General features: G+C 44.3%; 2 protein-coding genes across 4 annotated transcripts in view; one reads left to right on the top strand and one right to left on the bottom strand.

Moving 5' to 3' along the window:
• Positions 1-797: 797 nt before the first annotated feature.
• On the top strand, positions 798-5,428 carry F2RL3 (F2R like thrombin or trypsin receptor 3). Its single transcript, XM_009636705.2, has 3 exons — positions 798-1,388; positions 2,256-2,674; positions 3,327-5,428. The coding sequence occupies exons 2-3, from the start codon at positions 2,584-2,586 to the stop codon at positions 4,400-4,402; spliced, it is 1,167 nt and encodes a 388-aa protein (XP_009635000.1). The 5' UTR covers positions 798-1,388; positions 2,256-2,583; the 3' UTR covers positions 4,403-5,428.
• Positions 5,429-5,577: 149 nt separating this feature from the next.
• CPAMD8 (C3 and PZP like alpha-2-macroglobulin domain containing 8) overlaps positions 5,578-20,529 on the bottom strand; it is a 66,714-nt gene continuing 51,762 nt past the window's right edge. The window contains exons 37-43 of one of the 3 annotated variants that reach the window (XR_004841701.1): positions 17,708-17,782; positions 16,886-16,991; positions 16,686-16,796; positions 15,804-16,016; positions 15,269-15,343; positions 7,760-9,922; positions 5,578-6,294 (exon numbers count right to left, since the gene is read on the bottom strand). Coding sequence is in view for 2 of the 3 variants with exons in the window: in XM_035892244.1 (XP_035748137.1) it covers positions 9,750-9,922; positions 15,269-15,343; positions 15,804-16,016; positions 16,686-16,796; positions 16,886-16,991; positions 17,708-17,782 (753 nt within the window). In the remaining variant the exon portion in view is untranslated. Of the gene's footprint in view, positions 9,923-15,268; positions 15,344-15,803; positions 16,017-16,685; positions 16,797-16,885; positions 16,992-17,707; positions 17,783-20,529 lie in introns of all 3 variants that reach the window. The other 2 variants (XM_009636706.2, XM_035892244.1) reach the window with 2 other exon arrangements.

A 20,529-nucleotide genomic window follows, 5' to 3' on the forward strand; every position in this document is an offset into this window, starting at 1 on the left:
GCCTTGTGGTTCTGAGAAGGCTCAGACGCTTGCACGCCCGGCAGCTGGGAAAGGCAGGGCCAGCATTGCATTCATGGAAAATGTGAGGTTGTGCTGACACTGGTGGAAATGCTTCATGCTGCTGGCGCTAAGGCAGAGCTGCTGCCTCCATGGTCAGCTGCCTCCATGGTCAGCTGCCTCTTGTGTCTGCATCGCATATGCGAGCTCAGCCTGGGGCAGGTATTAGCTGCCCTAACCTTTCGGTCTTCACACCTGCTGGCTTGCAGCTGAAGAACTCTCTGGAGCAGAAATAGCAAGCCCCATTATTTGCCTACCAAAGTTTGCTCTTCCAAGCCTTAAAAATGTATGGGACAGGCCAGGTGCTGTTTGTACCCTCCCTCTGAGCTTTAAAATCCCTAGCCTGCTTTCCAGCATTACATCTTTTGGGTTCAGAGCCATGGAATAAAAGGGCGCCTTCTCCCAGGAGATGATCTATTGCACAATGAATTACTTCAAAACTAAATTGTTACCCCACAGGGCAGGGATCACACGACTTGAAGAGATGTTAACAAGCCGTGACAAACCTCTGGCATTAGAATTTTCAAGCAAGCTGTTCTGCATCTAAAGCAGTCACTAAAGATCACACAGCATCTGAAAAATGAAGGATACAGCAATGAGTAACCTCTCTCTGCTCCACTCCAGAGACCTGGCCATAGGAAGCAGGGCTGCGATTTGCACACTATCTGAACCTGATTATGCCTAATTTTTTGCATACAGAGCATGGAAAGGATCCTGGCTGAGGCATGGAAAATATGTGGCCACATGAGTCATTCTGTAATGGTTCATAAATCCTGAGAGAATCACAAAAGCAAAACATCTAACATTGCATCTTCCCTGTCCCTGCCAGTGGAACTCCACCTCTCGACACGCTCGGCACAAGGATGTGGGAATATGGTGAAAGCAAAGGAAATAGGATCATTTTCTCCTTGGAATAGAAGAATCTCATCAAACAGCAGCTAGGCTCAGATTTGCAACCTTCACAGAAGAGGCCATTCATAAGCGGAGGAGAAAGAAATGAACTACTCCTCGGGTTGCCAAACCAAATTTACAGTTCCTACTGCCCGGACTCCAGCTTCTGTCTTTACTCCCTCGCAGAGCCAGGCAGAGGACCCGAGAGCAAAAGCAAAAGCCTAAAAACCAGCAGCCTCTGAAGCTGTGACCTCCTGCCCCGCTGGCCTATCCACTTGAGGACCACTGGGAAGTGGTGACACTGGGGCTCTTGCAGAGGCGGTGGGAGAGGATTTGGGACTTTCCCAGCAATGCTGTGCAAGGCAGAGCATGGAAGGGACTTAAGCTCTCAAGGAGGTAGAGAAGGGGGCACCAAGCAGCAAGGGATCTCAAAGGTTCAGGTAATGTCTGCCAATCCCTCTTACAACATTATGTGTGTCGTCTTGTCCATAGAACCAGCAGGTACACGGCTGCAGCATGCCACTGCTCCGAGCTGTTAGCAAACGCAGAGTGCTCAACCCTCTTGGGGGTTTACTGGGGGGAGACTGCACATCTCTGGAAAAACACAGCTCTTCTTGGGCAAGAGTGACTGAAATTCGCCATTATCTACCCAACAGCAGAGGTTTCCTGTGCACCCTTGTCAGGCCCCTTTCCTGCTTGGATGGAGCTGCTCTCTCTTTTCCTGGTAGTTTATCAGCGGAAGCACAGTGTCTCCTCCAAGCTGTGAGACCTTGCCACTTACCATTTGTATGTTATGGCACTCCAGGCTGGTGCTAGTGCTGATTCTTTCAAACGCAAATAGCTCTGAGCCATAGGACCTTTGAACAACCTCTGCAGTCACATCAAGAAGGAAGGTGCAGGAGCTTTGTCCCCTGTTTAGCCAGGGAGCAGAAGCAGAAATAAAGAAACAAGAGAACTCTGAAAGGCCCAGCCTGATCCAGGGACTACAAGGCAGACACTAAAAAGCCCTTAACTGCCGCAAGGAGAGGCTGCAAGATCCCTGTGTAATCCCTGGGAGCTGGGGAGGTGACTCCGGATCTGCAGCTCTCCTGCACTTCATTTATGTTTCTGCGAGGGGATGATATCTTCTCCATTTGCACTGCCAGAAAACATTGAATCAGGGTGTGGGGAAAGACCTTGAATCTCACACAGAGCCACTTGGGTCTCTCTTGGGTGGAAGGATGCTTGACACAGGAGGTCACAAGTTCAGTTTACACTCTAAACCAAATTCAAACTGCATAAAATCTGACCATACTTGTTATTTCTAGGAATACTCTGGAGCAGGAAGGAGGCCCAAATGAGTCACTCCAGCCATCATCTAGCTCTGACGATGAAGCACAGCCCCAGTACACTGTGGATCTTGACACGTATGCCCCTCCCAGTCCTGTGTCTGACACTGGAGCTAAGTCTCTGCTTGGCCACCACACAGTCGTGCTTGTCGTGACAGCCCCCCATATGCCTCATCCTTCACGGGATAAGCCTGGTGCTTCCGTGAGTTAAGGACTAGCAGAAGGAAGTGCGTAAGCAGTGTCGCTAACACTGCCCTTTCCCACACAGCTCTGAGCACAGCAGTGCACTATTGGAGCCTGCACCAGAATGGAGACCCTTGGGAGCGGACGGCTGTCACATAGGCTCGTGCTGTGCTGTGCCTTTTGGGGACTCTGCCTGGCCTCTCCAGACTACGATGGTGAGTGTGTATCTCTGGGTGAAAAATTGCTGCTTCTTCAAGTACTGGATACTTGGTACATTTATAGGATCCCTGAAAACCCATTTTTTAAAGCTGTCGCATGGCAGCACACTCTAATGGAGCTTCGTGCATGCTCTAGTTGAAGCAGGAGGTGGTAGAAGGGGACATGGAAGAGAAACACTGGGGTGGAAGAAACCAGAAAGAGAAAGAAATATTAGAGGAAAAGTAAAACAGTGAGCACTTGAAACCAAAATCTTTAGCTAAAAGCTAGAATCCACAGCCAGGACTTTACCCTGGCGTGGCCTCAGATCTTAGGATTCTTTTGAAAGCTGGGCAGAGGAATTGCTCTCTGGTTTCCCTGGCCTGCTGGTAGTTGTACAACATCGCAATCATTTGTGAGCTGTGGGAAGCCACACAACAGAGGAATCGTGGAAGTTTTCAGTAATGTTGCTGACAGTTACTCCTGTACACCTAATTCTGTTAGCCAGCTTTTTGTGCCCATCACACAACAGCATTTTACAGAATACTGCTCCTAGGGACCCCAACAAAAAATGCAAAACCGTAGCCTTTGGGGTAAGCGTTAAGTGTGCAGCTCTGCAAAGTACAAGGGTAACTGCACAAACAGCAAGTAACAGACCGCGTTTATTGACAGATTACTCTCAGAACGGCACCAACGAGCAGGTAACGACACTGGAGACCACACTGTGTCCCAGAGCTATCCCTGGGGAAAAGACAACCATTAACAACATCACGTACCTGTTGATACACAAGGCCGCACGCCCTCAGCTGGGCAGCATGGTCACAGTGCGGCTCATCCCCTGCCTCTACACCCTCGTCTTCCTGGTGGGGCTGCCTTCAAACGGGCTGGCTCTGTGGGTCCTGGCCACCAGGGCTGAGAAGCTGACCTCCACTGTCTTTCTGATGAACTTGGCTGCAGCAGACCTGCTGCTCACCTTGGTGCTGCCCTTCAAGATTTTGTACTATTTCCTGGGGAACAACTGGCCCTTTGGGGAAGGCCTGTGCCGGCTCACCACAGCTTTCTTCTACGGGAACATGTACTGCTCAGTGCTGCTGCTCACATGCATCAGCGTCGACCGCTATCTGGCTGTGGTGCATCCTTTCTTTTCACGTTCTTTCCGCACCCCTGCCTTTGCTGCCGGCACCTGCACCGCCATCTGGCTCTGTGCTGCCGTCCTCACCCTGCCCCTGACCCTGCAGCAGCAGTCGTATCCCCTGTATGGAGCAGACATCACTCTCTGCCACGATGTTCTCCCCAGGCACGAGGACGACGGGTATTACTTCTACTACTTCATCTGCCTGATCGCTTGTGCTTTCCTCGCTCCTCTGGTGGTGATGCTGTTCAGCTACTGCTCAGTACTGCGAGCTCTCCTGGACAGTGGGAAGCGGTACTCCTACTCTATGAAGCTCATGGCTCTTGTGCTGTTCACACTTGTGGCCTTTTACACACCCAGCAACGTTCTCCTCCTTGTTCATTACTCCAGCTATCACTGCAAGCTGTACGGCAACCTGTATATCAGCTACATGGTGAGCCTGGCCATCAGTACCTTTAACAGCTGTGCTGATCCCTTTGTCTACTACTATGTTTCCGAAGACTTCCGAGATAAGGTGCGGAGGAGATTCTTCAGTCACAGAAAACAAAACTCCACATCCCTAAAAACCTCCAAGGAAACGCTCCCTCCAAAAAGTTCCAAAGATTCACTGGTGTAAGCCTCCATGCCAGCTCCCTGCTCCCAAGGCACTCACAAAATACATTGGGGATGAGATAAAGACAACACTGAGAATCCACAAGCTACATCCAGAGCAGCCAGCAGTATTTCCCTGGAGACAAAGTCCTTTCTCCTGTCTGCATAATTAAAACTGAATAAACCTGGACCACAGGATTCTTTGAGAGGCGTGGAGTCCAGAATACGTATAGATCTGTTCCTGGGACACTGCATGCAACTCCTCATCTGGTCCCATATTGCCAGGGATGCTCTTGCCAATATACCTAGGTCTGGTTTTCCTAATGCATCTTGCAGACTGATTGCTGTTTGTGTTCCATTTCTTTTTCTGCTACCGACTTGCTTGCTGTCCTTGAATGCATATTCCCTTCACCTAAAACTGAAAAAGTACAGGCACTTGCAAAACCGAATTTCTAAATGTTTCAAAAGTACTAGGAGGTACCAACATGAAAGGTACTCTCCTGAAATAAAATATTCTGTCAAGAGAACACAGAGCACTGGCTTTTCTAGCAAACGCATTCTTGGCTTGATTAGTAAGCAACACCATAGTAATGTCAGGCTATTGTTGGTCACAGGTGTAAAAATCCCATTCACTAATCCCTAATTTTGCAAATGACCCTTGGCATCCATAATTTCTCTGGGGCAAAGATTGTATTAATGGATTTTTTTTTTTTAAATATGTCTCTTGAAAGGAAATATTAAAGAAGGAACTGATAAAACCCTCACTCTAGAACCCCACACTTCTTTTGTGTAACGTCGCACACAATCAAGAGCTGTCTCCTATGAAACAGGTGACCAAGATTGTTCCTTATCAAAACCTGTTGCAAAGTTGATAAAAGGCAGCCAGCTCAGCTCTCAGACACAACTAGGTCATACTCCAGCAAGCAGCAAGGTAGAAAATGAGCTATGAACCTCCTTGGAGTTCCTGAATTCTTTAGTTTTACTGGTACAGACATGACATAAACCTATGATCAAACTTACCAGCCTACAATGTGAATAAGAAGAGGCAGACAAAATTGTCTTAAAATCAGTTTTTAATAAAATATTTATCAGAATCTAAAACAAACCCTTTTCTGGACTCAGACTTGCTAAGATTTGTGTGAACAAAATAAAAATGGTCATAGAACTGTTTGCGTGTACATGTATATGCAGGGATGAAATGCAGGTGAAAAACTAGAGCCTATCCCCTGTGGGTGCAGTACTGCACGTGCAGAGGACGTGCCCGCCACTGACCACAGGAGACCTGGTGTAGCCAGGGCTATTGCCAGTCAGAAATAGCAAGTACTAAAAAAACCCCAAACCCAACCCCAAAACCCAAACTGAGTTGAGGTTTTCTAAATAGATGATCTATTCACAATAATGAAACCCAGGTTATTGTGCATTAAATGTCAGTAATTGACATCAGCAAAGCAAGTGCCGTTGTTTCGATGATGTTCTTCAAGCAAGCTGAATATTATTCTGGTATTTGTTTTCTACTGAGGCTGATTAAGAAGAGGGGAAAGAGGGAAGACCAAAACACTTGGACAAGAAAGAACAAGGGAACTATTGCTTTAAAATAAATACCATGGTAATGATTACTCTGCATAATGTACAGTTACAAATATATAAATATTAATTTCATTGAAAGGACTGCAAGCAAAAATCACTGATAACTAGCACTGCTGCAGCTATTCAGTAACATAACTTGATGTAAGTAGGAATCTTACAAACCCACTGGCACTTTTCTCCTTTTGCAATGAGGGACCATCAGAGAAAGGAAAGGAGCAGCATCTCTCTGACAGAGGGAGGCAAACATCTCTAAGCCAGAAACATCCAAAGCCCAAAGCAGCAGCAGGCCTGCTGTCCTTGCTGGCTTTCCACCACCGAGCTGGCCTCTTCCTTGGTGGAAAAACAAAAAAAAAACAAAAAACAAACAAAAAAAAAATCAATCCCTTCTCCCCAAACCATAATGGGCTGGTCTTCACACAGTTAGAGCCTGAGTTTCCAGTGCTACATCTTTGCATTCTCTTATCAGTGTGACTGATAAGCTTCAAAGTCAGAACTGGGCCAAAGCCTATGAATAACACTGAGTCTGATAAGGCTACGCTGTGTCCAGTGGTCCTAGTGGACCTAGTGCTAAAGAGTTCCTGTATTCTAAGGAGGATTTTGAAGAATGGAGGAAAAATATTCTAGGATTTTTTTTTCCTAGATAAGAATGATTACAAGAAACACGACAACAAATCTGGAGCAAGGGAAAGCTATGGGCAGAGGGACCATTAACTGAGGTGGAGAAGAGGGCAGAGACCTGCTCCTTTACTCCTGTGATAGGGGAGAAAAGGGCAACCACAACCGTGTAATTGCAGGTTCCTTTATTCAATTCCTTAAATAAAATGGCTTTTTTTTTTAAACTACAGAAAAGAGCTAGTTTTGTGTGGCAAGACTGGGGGAAGGTGGAGGCTGCCTAGAGCAGATGGACGAGTGATTTCCCTGAAAGTGCCAAACGTGTGAAGAAGCACTCGAGGTGAAGTCAGGCTCCAGGATCCAGAAACCCTGGCACATTTCCTCACACACACTGTCCTGTTCTAACTGTATCTGTTTAGGGACGCTAAGGCTGCTCTGCCACTGCCTTCTGAGGGTCCAGGTCTCTCTAGCTCTTCCTCAAGTTGTAAAACAGCAGCAAGACTCCTCTGCCTCAACCAGGAGAGTGCACTGGCACACAGAGAGCCCACAGAACAAGGCCATGGTTGATGGTGGTTGATGGGCTGGCACTGCCAGGAGGAATTATTTAGCTGGCAGCAACGGGAAGATGTCTGCATCTTGAATTAGCACATTACATGTACCAGAGCCTGAGGAAAGTGAAGAAAGTAAGATTTAATATTTGGCTGAAATGCCCTAACTTAATCTCCATGTCCCCAGTGGTGATGCTGTCTGGGTGCCCAAGGATCTATGAGAGGACCAAGCAATATAAAATGACTTCAAATATCTATCCAAAAGCATGCAATGGACAAGACAAGGAAACTAAAGCCAGAGGATAGGAGGCTGAAGAATCCAGAACAGGTCCCAGCTTCTGTGGGAAGCTAGTCACACAGACATTATCAGGGTGACTAAATGTCTCATTCTTCCAGACTCAAAGCATTAAACAGCTGAGGCTGGAACCAGCAAACAGCAGGGTTTGTATTGTGCAGCTTTGATATTTAGAAAAGGAAAAAAAAAAAAACCCAAACTCTTGTTGCAGCTCACACTAGGTCTGTTATTTACCCAGGGGATAAATATTGACTCAGTCCTGTGTGTGTACACAATAGCCAGTGTCTGCCAGGCCAGTTACTTACAGGAGATGGAATTTAGTTTAAAGGCATTTATTTACCTGCCAGACAGGAATGCAGCCGCCAGCGCTTCCGCTGTGCTGTGCGGACACAGTGAGGACGTGGTCTGTTCATGCACACTGAAGAGACGTGGCAAAAACCTCTGCTGAGCAGCAGTGGGTACATATGGGCAGCAGCCACGTCAAGATCCTGCGAGGAGAGCTCAGAGCAGCCGTGAAGGAAGGGCTTGGAAAATTGCCAACAAAGCAGTTCTGAAATTTCTGGGAACTTCAAGACCAAGACCTTCATCATGTCAACTACATTCTGCAAATATCTGGCCCCAAACAAAAAGGACTGGAAACTGCATATGCCCAACTTCTGGGATACCTCCTGTTTTGTCCCCATGTGGACATTTTTCTGGAATAAAATTGCCTTTATTCTGGAATGGAATGTCTATACTGGGATATATTCTTGTCATGGTTCCTGTGTAAACAAGCCCTAAAAATGAATGGAGCTGGGCTTTTTCCTGTTTCCATTCACCAATAAACACCCTCAAAAGGAGTTTCCACCCCACTCTGGGTCCTGGTAACAATAGAAGTGGGAAGATAAAATATTAACACTATTTTGCAACAGGCAATTGCATGTAACTCCTCCAAAGAGAACAATGCTGCTCCAGGCAGGAAGGGAAACCAAAAAATCTTGGCTCCTGCACTTTTGGAAACACAAAGCTTTTGTTTTTAGTTTTACCACATTGCTTGGGGCAGGTCAGTCTAAGGGAGTCCAGCCTCTGTGACACCAGTGATTTGTACTGGCCAGCAGACCCAGGGCCTATGCACAGATTACCATATCCAGAACAACCACTGTATGGGGATCCTAGTGGGAGCAGAATAAAAGCAATTGGTGAAGTCAGGCAAGGATTTAAAAGGACTGGTCCTTGGGTCAGCTTTATTTTCATGCCAGGGTTACAAGGAGGAAAGGGGCTGAGAAGGCTGCAAGCAGCCCTTATCAGCACATAGTGCAACATGAAGAGGGCTCACCCACCTGATCCTTGTCACTGCTATGGCTGGCAAACTCCCCACCTGAAGCCTGCAGCCACATGGTGGACAGTCAAGCCTTTCAGCCCTGACACAGGATTTCAGTTTTCTCTTGTAAAATGTACCTCCCAACAACTTTCCTGAACATGGAGCCACTAGGGAAGTTTGTCTCTTGTGAGACATTGCTGTGGGTGCAGCAGACTTACGGGCTGGGGAAGATGATTAGTTTCTTGCTATGTCATCATTAGCAAAACACACTGATTTTTATTATTATAATTTGAGAGAAAACTTCTCAGCCATCTTTCCTCAAACAGCAGTTCAGCTAAGCACAAGGCCTGGACTTAGCTTCTAAATGTAGCTAGGAAATGGCATTTGCAGCATCCTGATAGTAGAGAAAATGCTTTGAAATGGACTATAGGTTTGGATTCCAGCCCCTATTTTTCTCACCTAGAGGGCACAGTATATTGGTCTCCCATCCTTGGAAGTAATCCAAAGAGGATGCACAAAAGGCAGGAAAATTGACAGAAAAATAACGCCGAGTGTCCCCCTTAGCGCTCCAGATCCCCCCCCCCCATGGGGCAGCAAAGCCTACAGTTCTGAGTGCCTCAGGAAGTAGTCATCGTTCGGTTTCTGTTCTGCAGCAGGTCGTCTGTAGGAACAAACTCATACAGGAGTTGATTCTGAGCCTCTTCTCTTTATTTAAATTATATATTTCTGTTGAAAAGAGAATATAATGAAGAAAAGTCACTTTCCCATTACATGTCTTTGTGAAACATCTCTGGGGCTGGGCTTAAAAGGTCACTTTTTTAGTCTGCTAGGGATGGAGACATTCAAGTCATGAAGACTTTTATATGCTGCCCTAGCAAGACCTCGTTCCTGGTGATTCCTTGCTAAAGACGTTAGCAAGTCAGTTGTAAGAACGCCCATTTTGAGAAGTTGAATATATTTGACCCAACACATGAGTTGGTACATTATATGTTGACTCTCAAACCAGATTTATGATGCCCCACTCTCTGGCTCACCATTCTACTGTGGTCACCACTTCCTGAATCTTGTCCACTTCTTTTAATGTGCTTGCTGTTGTCAGTTCTGCCACAATCTCAAAAACGTCTGCTTCCGATGCATAGGGGTCTGGGTCATATTCATAGGAGTAGTATGACAGATCTGTCTGTAGCGGAGGGCCTTCCTCTGCTGGAAAGGAAACCATAGAGTTGTGCTTTAGCCAAAGAAACTGCATTTCAGCATCATGTATTGCATCACAGAGAAGGGGAATGACATAAAAGGAAAGGAATGTTAATCAAGGAGGCAAATCAGGAGCAAAATGAGTGCCATACATGAGTAAAGGAGGCTACAAATGTCAATGGACCTGCAAATGCATGCTTAGAGTCACAGGCAAGGTAAAAGCTGATGTAAATCAGAATTTTCTGTTTCCTAGTCTGAGACTTGGGCACTGGAAAAAAAAAGAAAGAAATCATAGCAGGGGAGGAAAAAAAAAAAAAGAGGGGTCATGTAATTTGAAAAAGTCTCAAAGTTTCATTCTGAAGTATCTAATTTTAGTCATTAACTGAGGTGCTTAAGTTAGGAACGAGTTCACACCAAGACCTCTACACAGTAAGGTAAAAGTAAGAGATCTCTTCGGGAACACCAGACGTCACAGATGAGTTACTCTGCACCCTAAAAATACATCTCTCTCCTTTGATTAGATTCAAGGCAAGGACCTCAGTTAAGGAGAGACCAATCCATATAAAGCTGTGTAATGTGTGCATTCTTTTAAGCCCCATTTTATAAAAGTCAGTTACAAAGTTAAAAGGCAGACTCTGTCAGAGCAGTTTACTTGGTGCATGTCATGAAAAGGCTCAGTTTAAACAGCTAGATTTCTTTTCAGCCCAACCAGAATGAAGATTTTGGCACAACAGGCCAGGAGCCTACATCAAAGCCATTCACTTCTCCCTCAGCCTGAACTAACAGTAGCTGAGATACATCTGCTTCAGCACAGTCACATTCCACTGAGAAACTTCCATCATTTAAGAAAGGAACAGATGCATTACAGGCAGAAACAGATATTTATCCTGCTTGCATCCACTCCAGTCTATACTAAGACATTGGCAGGTCACTCACCCAGTACATATCCCGCTCAAAACAGGCTGTGCCTCTCTGTGGTGGGTGATTACTCACTGTCCAGAGGGTAACACTTTAAGATAAAACTTCTAGGAATACCAATAGGTCTCCGTTTTCTAAACTGTTCCTCGAGCCAGCTCAGCTGTCCATCTTTCCTGTTTGCTTTCCACATACACTGCTCTAATCCAAACCAAAGCAATCACTGAAACAGTGTTGTAAGGAGGAAAAGTCCCCCTCCTCCCTCCCCGAAAAGTTGGCTTTATTTAAGGAGAACGCTCATCAAGGCCTTTGAAAATGTTTGTTCTCTAGAAATAAAATATCTGAAGGCTCTTCCCTGTTTGCCTCCCACATCCTCCCAGCAACAGGCTCAGCCCTAGGCAAGGGAATGCTTGCCTGAGAGCAGAGTCAGTCTCTGTGTTCACTTCTTCTTGGCCCTCTCCAAGTGAGAACCTGCCAGATCATGAGCTCGTTCTATGAATGGATGATTGCTGTCCACCAGGGACAGAATTAACATCACAGACCTCACTCTTCCCAGGAATGCAGCATTGGAGTCAAAGCAAAGACGAAAGGCCGACATTTCCTGTTGCATACAAACCACTCCCCCATCTCCAAATGTGTGTGCCTAAGCCAATGTTTGCTGAACACCGATGGGGTGAAAGGAAAAATGGCCCATTGCCAGTTCAATCAATCCTAAAAGAACAGCGGTCCTGTGAATAATGCGCCTGCCAGGGGGTGTTGCGAGATGAGTCCACCTGGAAGCAGAGTTCACTCTGATGTTCCTGCTAGGAGCTAGTGATGAGTGATGGCATTTAATTTTTTTAAAAAATAACACCATCACCACCACCAAATAAAAGTATCTTAATTCCACCTAGAATTTTCTTCCAGCTACTGGCCCTTCTAATTGCTAGAGCAGTACAAATAACATGGCTCCAGCTGTGGGGAGAAGGCTGGGGGGGGTCAGTCAGCACGAAGCTGGGTGGGCTGCCTGCTCGGAGCAGCACGGAGTACAACACCGCAGCAGCACTGACACTGCCGAGTACTGCTGCACCACGCTTTGTATTGCTTTTCCATCAGATAGATGTAGAATAACATTACCATGATATCAACATCTTGTCTTCCAACATCAGATAGATGTAGAATCACAACATTACCATGATATCAACATCTTGTCTTCCAACATCAGTGGCTACACATTTAGTGCTTTTGGCAGAGAAGATTTAGGGCAGTTTCAGAAGACCGTTACTGAGGTTGAGGGTAGTGAAACACTGGAACAGGTTGCCCAGAGAGGTAGTGGAGGCCCCATCCCTGGGAACATTCCAGGCCAGGTTGGCCGGGGCTGTGAGCAACCTGATGTGGTTCAAGGTGTCCCTGCTCCTGCAGGGGGGTTGGACTAGATGACCTCTAGGGGTCCCTTCCAACCCAAAACATTCTATGATTCTATGATCTGTGGAAGCAATCAAAGAACCACTTCATCAGAGAGATGGTATCAGAGCTACTGAGGATCCCTGAGGCCTTGAAATACACCCATATTTTTGTAGCCTAGTGTGTCACTGGTGTTAGGAAAGCCACAGACGGTAAAGCACTTGAGATTACTGATACTCCAGTTAGCAACCGAAATCCTGCTCCAAGAACGTTCGGTCCAAACAAACATGACTGGAGCAGGCTGTGAGAGTGTACTAGCAGAGCTTCAATGCTTAGAGGCAGAGGCCGGTCCATCAAAAACCTTCCATCCCTCTGAGTCCCAGTAATTCACCTGAGAAAAAAAACAGCTGAAGAGGGTGATTCAGACATGATTTGTTTCAGTCAAGTCCTGTCACCCAGGACACTTCCCTCGCAACCAAGAGAATATTTCTAAAGATGCCAAGAGGTTCTACCCATCTGTACAAAAAAAGGCTACAGTTTTAAGAGCAAACCTCAGCCATTCTGTCTCACTTGCTGCAACATCTGCTGCAGCCTTTTGAAAGGCATTTTAAAACGCTTTGACAATAGCTAGGTGCTGCAAGAAGCACTGCACCCTGATTTTTCAGGACCATCTCTATACAATTGTTTACCTTGAAGAGCGTAACTCAAAAGCTGTTGTTTATTCTGACAAACTCATGGGTGTATATGGAACGACACTGCAGGTCTATGTTTGCCAGAGTGAGCCCAAACACATTATGAAGTGTCCCCACTGTTTGCTGGAAGGAAGCTGGCTCTCATTGTTTCCATTGCTGGGGTAACATAGACAAGAGCTAACAATGAAAGCATCAATCAAACCAAGCTGAGCCTGCACAAGTCATACGGCAAATACAGAAGGGTTTCAGACAATATAAACACCACGAGGTTCTCCAGGAAAATGGTATTTCCTGAAGATTAACACACTGAGGCAGTTTCACCAACCTGCCCTAAGCTTGATTTGGCTCCTGGAGTTTTGCATCCTTTTAGGAAATCACAGATTTAGACATGGCTCATCAAAACTTTCACTAGAAACTCAGAGCACCTGAGCCGACTTAAACCAATCACATGCTTCAATGCTAACAAACCAGCGAGTCCAAACGAAACCCGTGTATAAGGAGGGATTCATTCATTTGTTAAACTTTGATTCATGTACCGTGTGGTTGACCTGAGAGGAGCCCAGAGGATTAATGAAAATCACATGCTGGGTGCTTTTCCTGATGCAGGATTTAGTCAGTTTTATTTCTGAATGCTCACTCTGCCATGGCTGCTCAGACAGCTCAGTTCAGAGGAGTATCTGCCTTCCAGGAGACTCTCAACTTGAATGCTTACAGATCCTAGAACAAAGCCAGCTCTAAATGGTTGTGCTTTGACAAACGCATCCTTACGGCACCCAGGCCTGTTAATCTAACGTGTATAAAAATGCCACACCAAAAACCCCACCAGAATTTCCACTTTTGCTCTTATTGATAGCCTACTGAGCCAACATTGCTTTTGTTGGTTTAGAACAGAAACCAGAGGGTTATTTTTTTTAGGTACTTTAATGCAGATTATTTCAGAAACACTGTTCTGAAGATTTTTGGATTGTGGACTACCGTCAAGTTCCACAATTTTTTTCCCAGGTAACTATATTTTTACTGTCAAATTTTTATTTTAAAATAATGTAATTGCAGTTCCGTTTTGTAGACCAGCAACAAAACACTTAGTATGGCCTTGCATACCAGCAATGCCCTACAGAGCAGTTTGGGAATGATGCTTTAAAGGGTTCAGGTTGCAAACAGAGTTTCCATGCTGAGTACATGGCATTTGCACAGAATAAAAAGCAACAAGCATTGATCTCAATTATTCTAACAGACAGCAACCATATATATATATATAGTCACACTAAGTCCAGAAACAAAGGGAGAGAAAACAGGAGAGACATTAAACACTGTAAGATTGAATGACCTATAGAAATAGTCATAATGGAATATTCACTGTGCTTTTACACCTTAATAAGAAAACTGTCCATCAACTTCCGTAGAGCATAGGAAGGGCAAAGAACAGGATGGTGTCTCTCATGTTGGCCACATGCAGGTCTGAACTGTGGTACACAAGAAGGACATGAGAAGGCACAGACTCTTCTCTTGAAGAATTAACTTGTTTTACCGATTTGTTAGGAGAGTGAGAGGCCAGAGGAAAATTAATGAGTGGAAAGCAGCCAGGAAAAATCTAGTCCAGTTTATTTACTAGAAACAGCATGAAACAAACTATTCTATTGACCCTCCACTGCTTCTTGGTGAGATTTATTGTGAGCCATAAGCAAGTTCGACATGAGTCTTGGAAAAAAGTGTATGAATATAAGCACCAAATAAAATGAGCAGCCAAATTCCTGGCTACTCCATCTACTGACCTTAACATTTCTGCTCACTGAGGCCCTTTATTCTAAACAGCAGCTTTAAGGGAATCAAGACTGCCAGCTCAATTTTTGCACAGAACTGCTAGAGACAAAGTTAATCCACCTGGATTCTAGTTCTTGCAATGGTTTGGTCTGTTGTCATGTCCTGTTCAGTTGTTTGTTGAAACACATTACATCAGCCTGGTTTTAAAAGTGATCTTTCCAGCTTAATACTGAAGAAAAGATCACAGAGTGCGCATTGTTCAGACATACCAAGGCTGAGAAAATAGAAGGATCGCTTGCCCACTCCTATAAAGCAATTACCTAAATCTTGCATATGCACTGAATAGAGCACGTATCACGCGAGACTTCCAGAAAGGAAAAGGCCTAGAAGAGCTAGTATGTTGTTAAATAGTTATCATCCTGGTTTCCTTGACCTGTTTATTTTTCCAGACTTCTGAATGCTCTGTCTTTTCTAAAAGATGAAGAAATTCAGCATCTTTACTTAAATGTGCTTAGGAGCCTTATATACTTTTATATAGTAGTAGGATAAACCTTAACCTTGCTAAAGAAAAAGGGCTTGGATAAATGCAAAGGTATGATATTACCTGCTGGAGTTTGTTGAACACTGGGTTGCTCAACTGTGTGGGAGTGTGTCTCCCTTTCTTCTGGCAAATTCTTGGCTGTAAATAAAAAGAAAAACAAATGCATTGGTTATAAAAAAAATCTGTTAATGACTCTCTAGAAAATGTTTGCATTTCTGGAGGTGGCCTACTCAGTTCACTGAGCTACTACACTGCACATGTTGAAAGGCCATGCAGAATCTCCAAAGAATGCCACATTGTACGGACGTAATTTTTATCTGGGATTATTCACTTCAGATAAAACAGTATCACTAATTTTCTCAGAAGTTCATTCTGATTGATAAAACATGTATTCACAAGAACAGAAAACCAGTTATTCTGAGCTAAGTGGAAGGAAGTTACTCTTATAACTTAATCCCCTGTAGTACGAGTAGCATATGAGGTTTTGAATTCTCCTCTTTTCCCTACCACATGCATGTAATTATAATTTGCTTAGATGAGGATTTGTAGCGTTCTGCAACTAGGTCGTAACAGAAAAAGGGAACTGAATGAAACCTACAGGCAGAACACTGAGACATAGGCATCTGTTCTATCCTTGTATTATTCCTGCACGATGCTACTTCCATCTGGCAATGGTTCGGGTAAATCTGTCCATCTGATCCACATACAGGCTCCCCATCATAGCCACAGTCTCGCGAACACATGCACTGCTCAAAATACTCATCCTCCAAGCAGCCAAAAATGTTATTGCATGGTCCAGAGTGAACAAAGCCTGAAAAGTAAACAAAAACATCCAAAGCACTATTTTTGCATAGCATGGAGAAGGGGAAGATGGAGTGGAGATGTATTTCTCTGATGTAAGTTTTCACGTTGAATTCCCTAAGACTTCTCGTAGGAATTTACAAACTTGGTAGAAATAATAGCTCTGGGAATAAAGCTGTCTTTCTGAAAGAACCGTATTGCAGTAGATTCCAGATATAGCATAAAGCAACTATTTTGTATGGCACAGAGGACAGAAAGGAACGTACAGTTCCTGGGGAAAGTTATTCCTTTCACTGATGCATGAAATCGTTCAATCTTCCCACAGTTAATTGTGGAACTCTACTACAAGATATTTTAGAGAAAGAAAAATCAAATTGCATTTTAAACCTTTACATTTATCAACACATCTCACCTTGTGCAGGTTCTTCCAGAATTATACATTATATCTTGCCTCTGAAGCAAATAATAGTCACTTTGGTGACTGAAGAATAGACTACATCAGTCTGTTTGGCTGCCCTAAGTTTAATACTGCTATCCCACAAACCTTTGTAAAACTTCCACTAACACAGATAGTGAAACAGAGCATTTTTCTAAATATAATTTTGAGTTCTGAACTCCTGGAAAGTATGTCTGTGGGCTCCATTTTCTAAAAAAATTGCTTGGCTTTGGTGCAACTTACCAACCCACTGGCTAGCTGAGCTTTCCACCTCATTGCACGTTGGCCCATCACAGAGCTCCCGAGCCAAGGGACTGTTTTCACTCACGTTGTAGAAACGAGTTGCTTCAAAAGCTGCAGGCCAGCAAGAATGAGAAGTCACAACTGACCCTTATGCCTAGAGCTGTAAAGCTGGCAAAAATCAAAGGAAAACAGGCACATACCTGGCTCATAGTAATCATATACTTTGATAGGAACAGGAGCTGTTTTCCCAACTATATGCTCTCTGAAAGCTTGAAACTTTACACAGGTCATGCACTGGCTGGGAATCTGTATGAAATTATGCAAAAGACTCATTGTAACAAAAACTGCACTTTAGTGAAGAGATGGATAAACAAATGTAGCGTGTGCCCTAATGTAACATGCTGTGCTGGACACCTGGGGAGAATAAAGACACCTACAGTACTAGGTATAGAGAGAAAGATAATGAATAAAAGCCAAAGAGGATGAATTAAAATACGTGATACTTTGCTGGCCTTTAAAGCACATACTTGCCATACAACAGCATCAGAAAGTCAAACCTGAAACTCAAGCTGGTTTACCTAACATGACTGCTGTCATCAGGAGTGCTTATTAATGCAACTACCTAACACTTTACTGCTGATGACCAAGCCAGGAGTGATCTCATCTTCCGCTCTCAGGTATGTGCTGTGAGATCTGAATCAGACTGCATTTTTACTCTGCCTTTTAGCAATGCTAGCTGTACCTGAAGATAAAATTATTTTGAGGCAAAAACTAAGTGATATCTGCCCAGAAATTCTATATGGGCTGAAGCTAATCTCCTGCCTCTTATGGTTTAGGTTTCCAACCAAAAGCGCAACACCTACCTGCCTCAAAAGAAGCTCAAGCAACTGGCCAGTTAAAGCTGCATGGTAATCCTCATCTGTGAGGGACCATCAACACCAATACACTATATCTATGCCTGATCCACTGGTCATTTGCCTTTCACTGAAAAGCAACATAATTAGAAGAAACAAAGTCATTACCTCATCAAAATAAAAAAGGACTTTTCTTCCATCCACTTCGTATCTTTTTAATCCAATTTGCTTGTTCATCAATAACTGGGGAAAAAAACCAACAGGTTTAGATTCATCTCATTTTATAGAAAACAGTTTGAAGTTAGAGAAGAAAGAATTTAGATTGCTCATAAAACAGATCAGACACTAAACCCTAGAGATGATTTCTGCTGGAAAAGGATGTTTCAGTAAAGAGAGAGGGGAAATGCAAAGAGGATTGCAGTTGCTGTCATACAACCGAGGAAAAAGCCATCCGTGTTCTTTTGTGATGAGGAATGCTTGCAAGGTGCACAATGCTGAGTGTTCTCCCTGGTGCATTTATCTCCCTCCGACTATGCCTGACATATCATCCATAATCTAATTGAATAGCTCCCAGATTGTTTTCAGTACCAAGTCTCAAGCAAGACCTCAGAGACCTCAAAACACTCGATAAGTCTCTTATTTACACTCCTTCAGACCGCCAGGGAATTATGCTGCTGGATCACACCAGGTATTACAGGTCCCTGCTCCCACCAGCTGAAAAACCCAAAACATTCTTCTGCCAGGAAAATTAATCCTTACATTTGAAAAGAGCAGCCATTTGAAAGAGCCCTAGGCATCCTCCCTTTTGACGAACGGGGTCAGGCCAAGCCTCTGCTACTCATCTTCTCTCCTTCTGAAGCCCAGGGGTTTGTAATTTGCATTGTACCAGTGCTTTTTATTTATTGGGACAATCTGCTTACCTAAGGAGTATCAGAACACAATCTAAGAGTACTTCCCACATCTGGGGTGCTACTGCCCCTAATCTACCCCAGCCATTTGTAAAAGTGCTCCAAGCTCATCTCCTCATGCTGACTGCAGGTCTGTGTGTATATCATGATCACTGTCTTCAGAGGAAAGGGCAAGAGCCCTCCCTTTATGGAATTACTGCACCCCCCCAAAGAACCTAGTAACTCTCTCCCTGGTACAGAACTTGTCAGCTGACCAATCATTACTGCTGTGATAAATTGTATTCAGAACACATCTATCATGTGAAAAACATTAATCCAGAAGCTGGGGAGGGTGATGGTCTGTGGAGAAGGACTCTTGTGCTTTAATCTCAGTTTGGGGAACAGAGTAAGGGTGAGAGCAGATACTTTAATTCTATTCTCCAAACTGTCCTATTACTTTAACCTCTCTGTCAGACAATCCCATTTGTGACATAGGGATAGTATATCCTTGGCTTTTTTTATTTTTTTTTTAAACGTTCCTAAGTTATTTTGAGATCTTAGAATGAAAACTCTGTGGAAAGGAGAACAAAGCATTATTATTATTGTTATGCATTAGAAACAATGACATGAAGCAAAAAGCATTTCTACTGAAATTTGCCCAAACCTGCTACCAACAGCTTTAACTGTGAATTTTTTCAGCATAGTGCTTCTAGTTGTAAAACCCTGCACACAGCTTCCTGCTATTACTGTAACAAGCAAAGGAACATGTGTTTAAGTCCCACACAATATGGAAAGGGCCAATTTAATTTGTCCTTATAATTTTAGGGGCCTGATGGTGGCTGTTATTACTCAGCAGTAGATGGCTGCAGACAGTCCTTTTATGAGGGCTTGGAGAGGCTGGCGCCACCGGGAAATGCTCAGCTCAGCTAAAGTTGCATTTTTCTGGTGAAGCTTGATATATACCAGCCTGTGGTGACCTCCTGACCTTGTCGACACCCAACATTATTAGGAGGATTTGTGGCTGCACAGCCAGGGGGGCTGCCCTCAACGTGCAACAGAGCATTCATTAACCATCACTGCCCCGGAGCTGCACATGGGTCCGCTCTGTGCACACTGCTCCCTTGTGATGGCAAACAACAAACAAGGAAATCTGATTTACAGCCCTACCCCTCCTCACCAGGAGGAGAGGGAAACAGCTAGGGTAACAAGAAAATGCAACGGTGGGAATGGCAGGGCTCTGCTGAAGGTGGTGTCCAAAATACGAGACAAAAGTAGTACCGTGTCTTCAGTGGAAGAATTTCAGTTTTGTCAGCATGATTTGGATACACATTTGATAGCCATGAATAAATCACAGGGGTTGTATCTGCATCTTCACTGCCTACCTACATATATGCTTGAGCTTTGTCCCTACATTTAATTTTTACAGATGCAAAGGGTTTCTGCAATAAGAAAGATGGAATTCAGCTCTTTGAGGGGGATGTTTTCCCTTGAAGATGCAATATCCTTCCCAATTTAGCAAAATCTCCTACTGCCCAAGGAAGTAATTCTGTTCTGGTTGTAGAAATGGACTGCCCAGTACTGAATCCCAAGCACCGAGTCCTCTCGCCAAATCGAGTCACCAATTACATAGTCTTTTACCCAAAGAACTCTCCAAACAGTGGGTTTTGAACCAGCTCTTTTGTATCTGACAAGCACTGAAAAAGTATGCACTGCATGAAGTACCTGACATCCTTCTGAGATTTGCAAGGACTTAACTCAGATCAGCTCTGTGCTGCAGGAGCTCAGCCTTCCCAGTTAAGAAAGAAAATCAGCCTCTTTTCCCATTAAGACAGGCAGAGAAAGGAAAAAAAATCACCTGCTACTATATGCACACAGACCCTAAGAGATGGGATTACACGGGGACTCTGTTGCTTCTCTGCCCATAGAAGCAGGAACATGAGATTCAGACAGGTGGGAAGATGCCACAAGGGAAAGCACAACTACCTTGTCTGCTTAGTGCTAAAGAAAGCCTAATGTGATGGAGAGCTCATTCAGCACTGAGAAAACTCTTGTCCAGTAGCAGGGCAGCTTGCTTTTACCCTCTGACTGCTTCTGTCCAGGCCA

The sequence above is a fragment of the Egretta garzetta genome, unplaced genomic scaffold, assembly GCF_000687185.1.
Source record: "Egretta garzetta isolate BGI_Z169 unplaced genomic scaffold, ASM68718v1 scaffold4, whole genome shotgun sequence".
NCBI classification, from domain to species: Eukaryota; Metazoa; Chordata; class Aves; order Pelecaniformes; family Ardeidae; genus Egretta; species Egretta garzetta.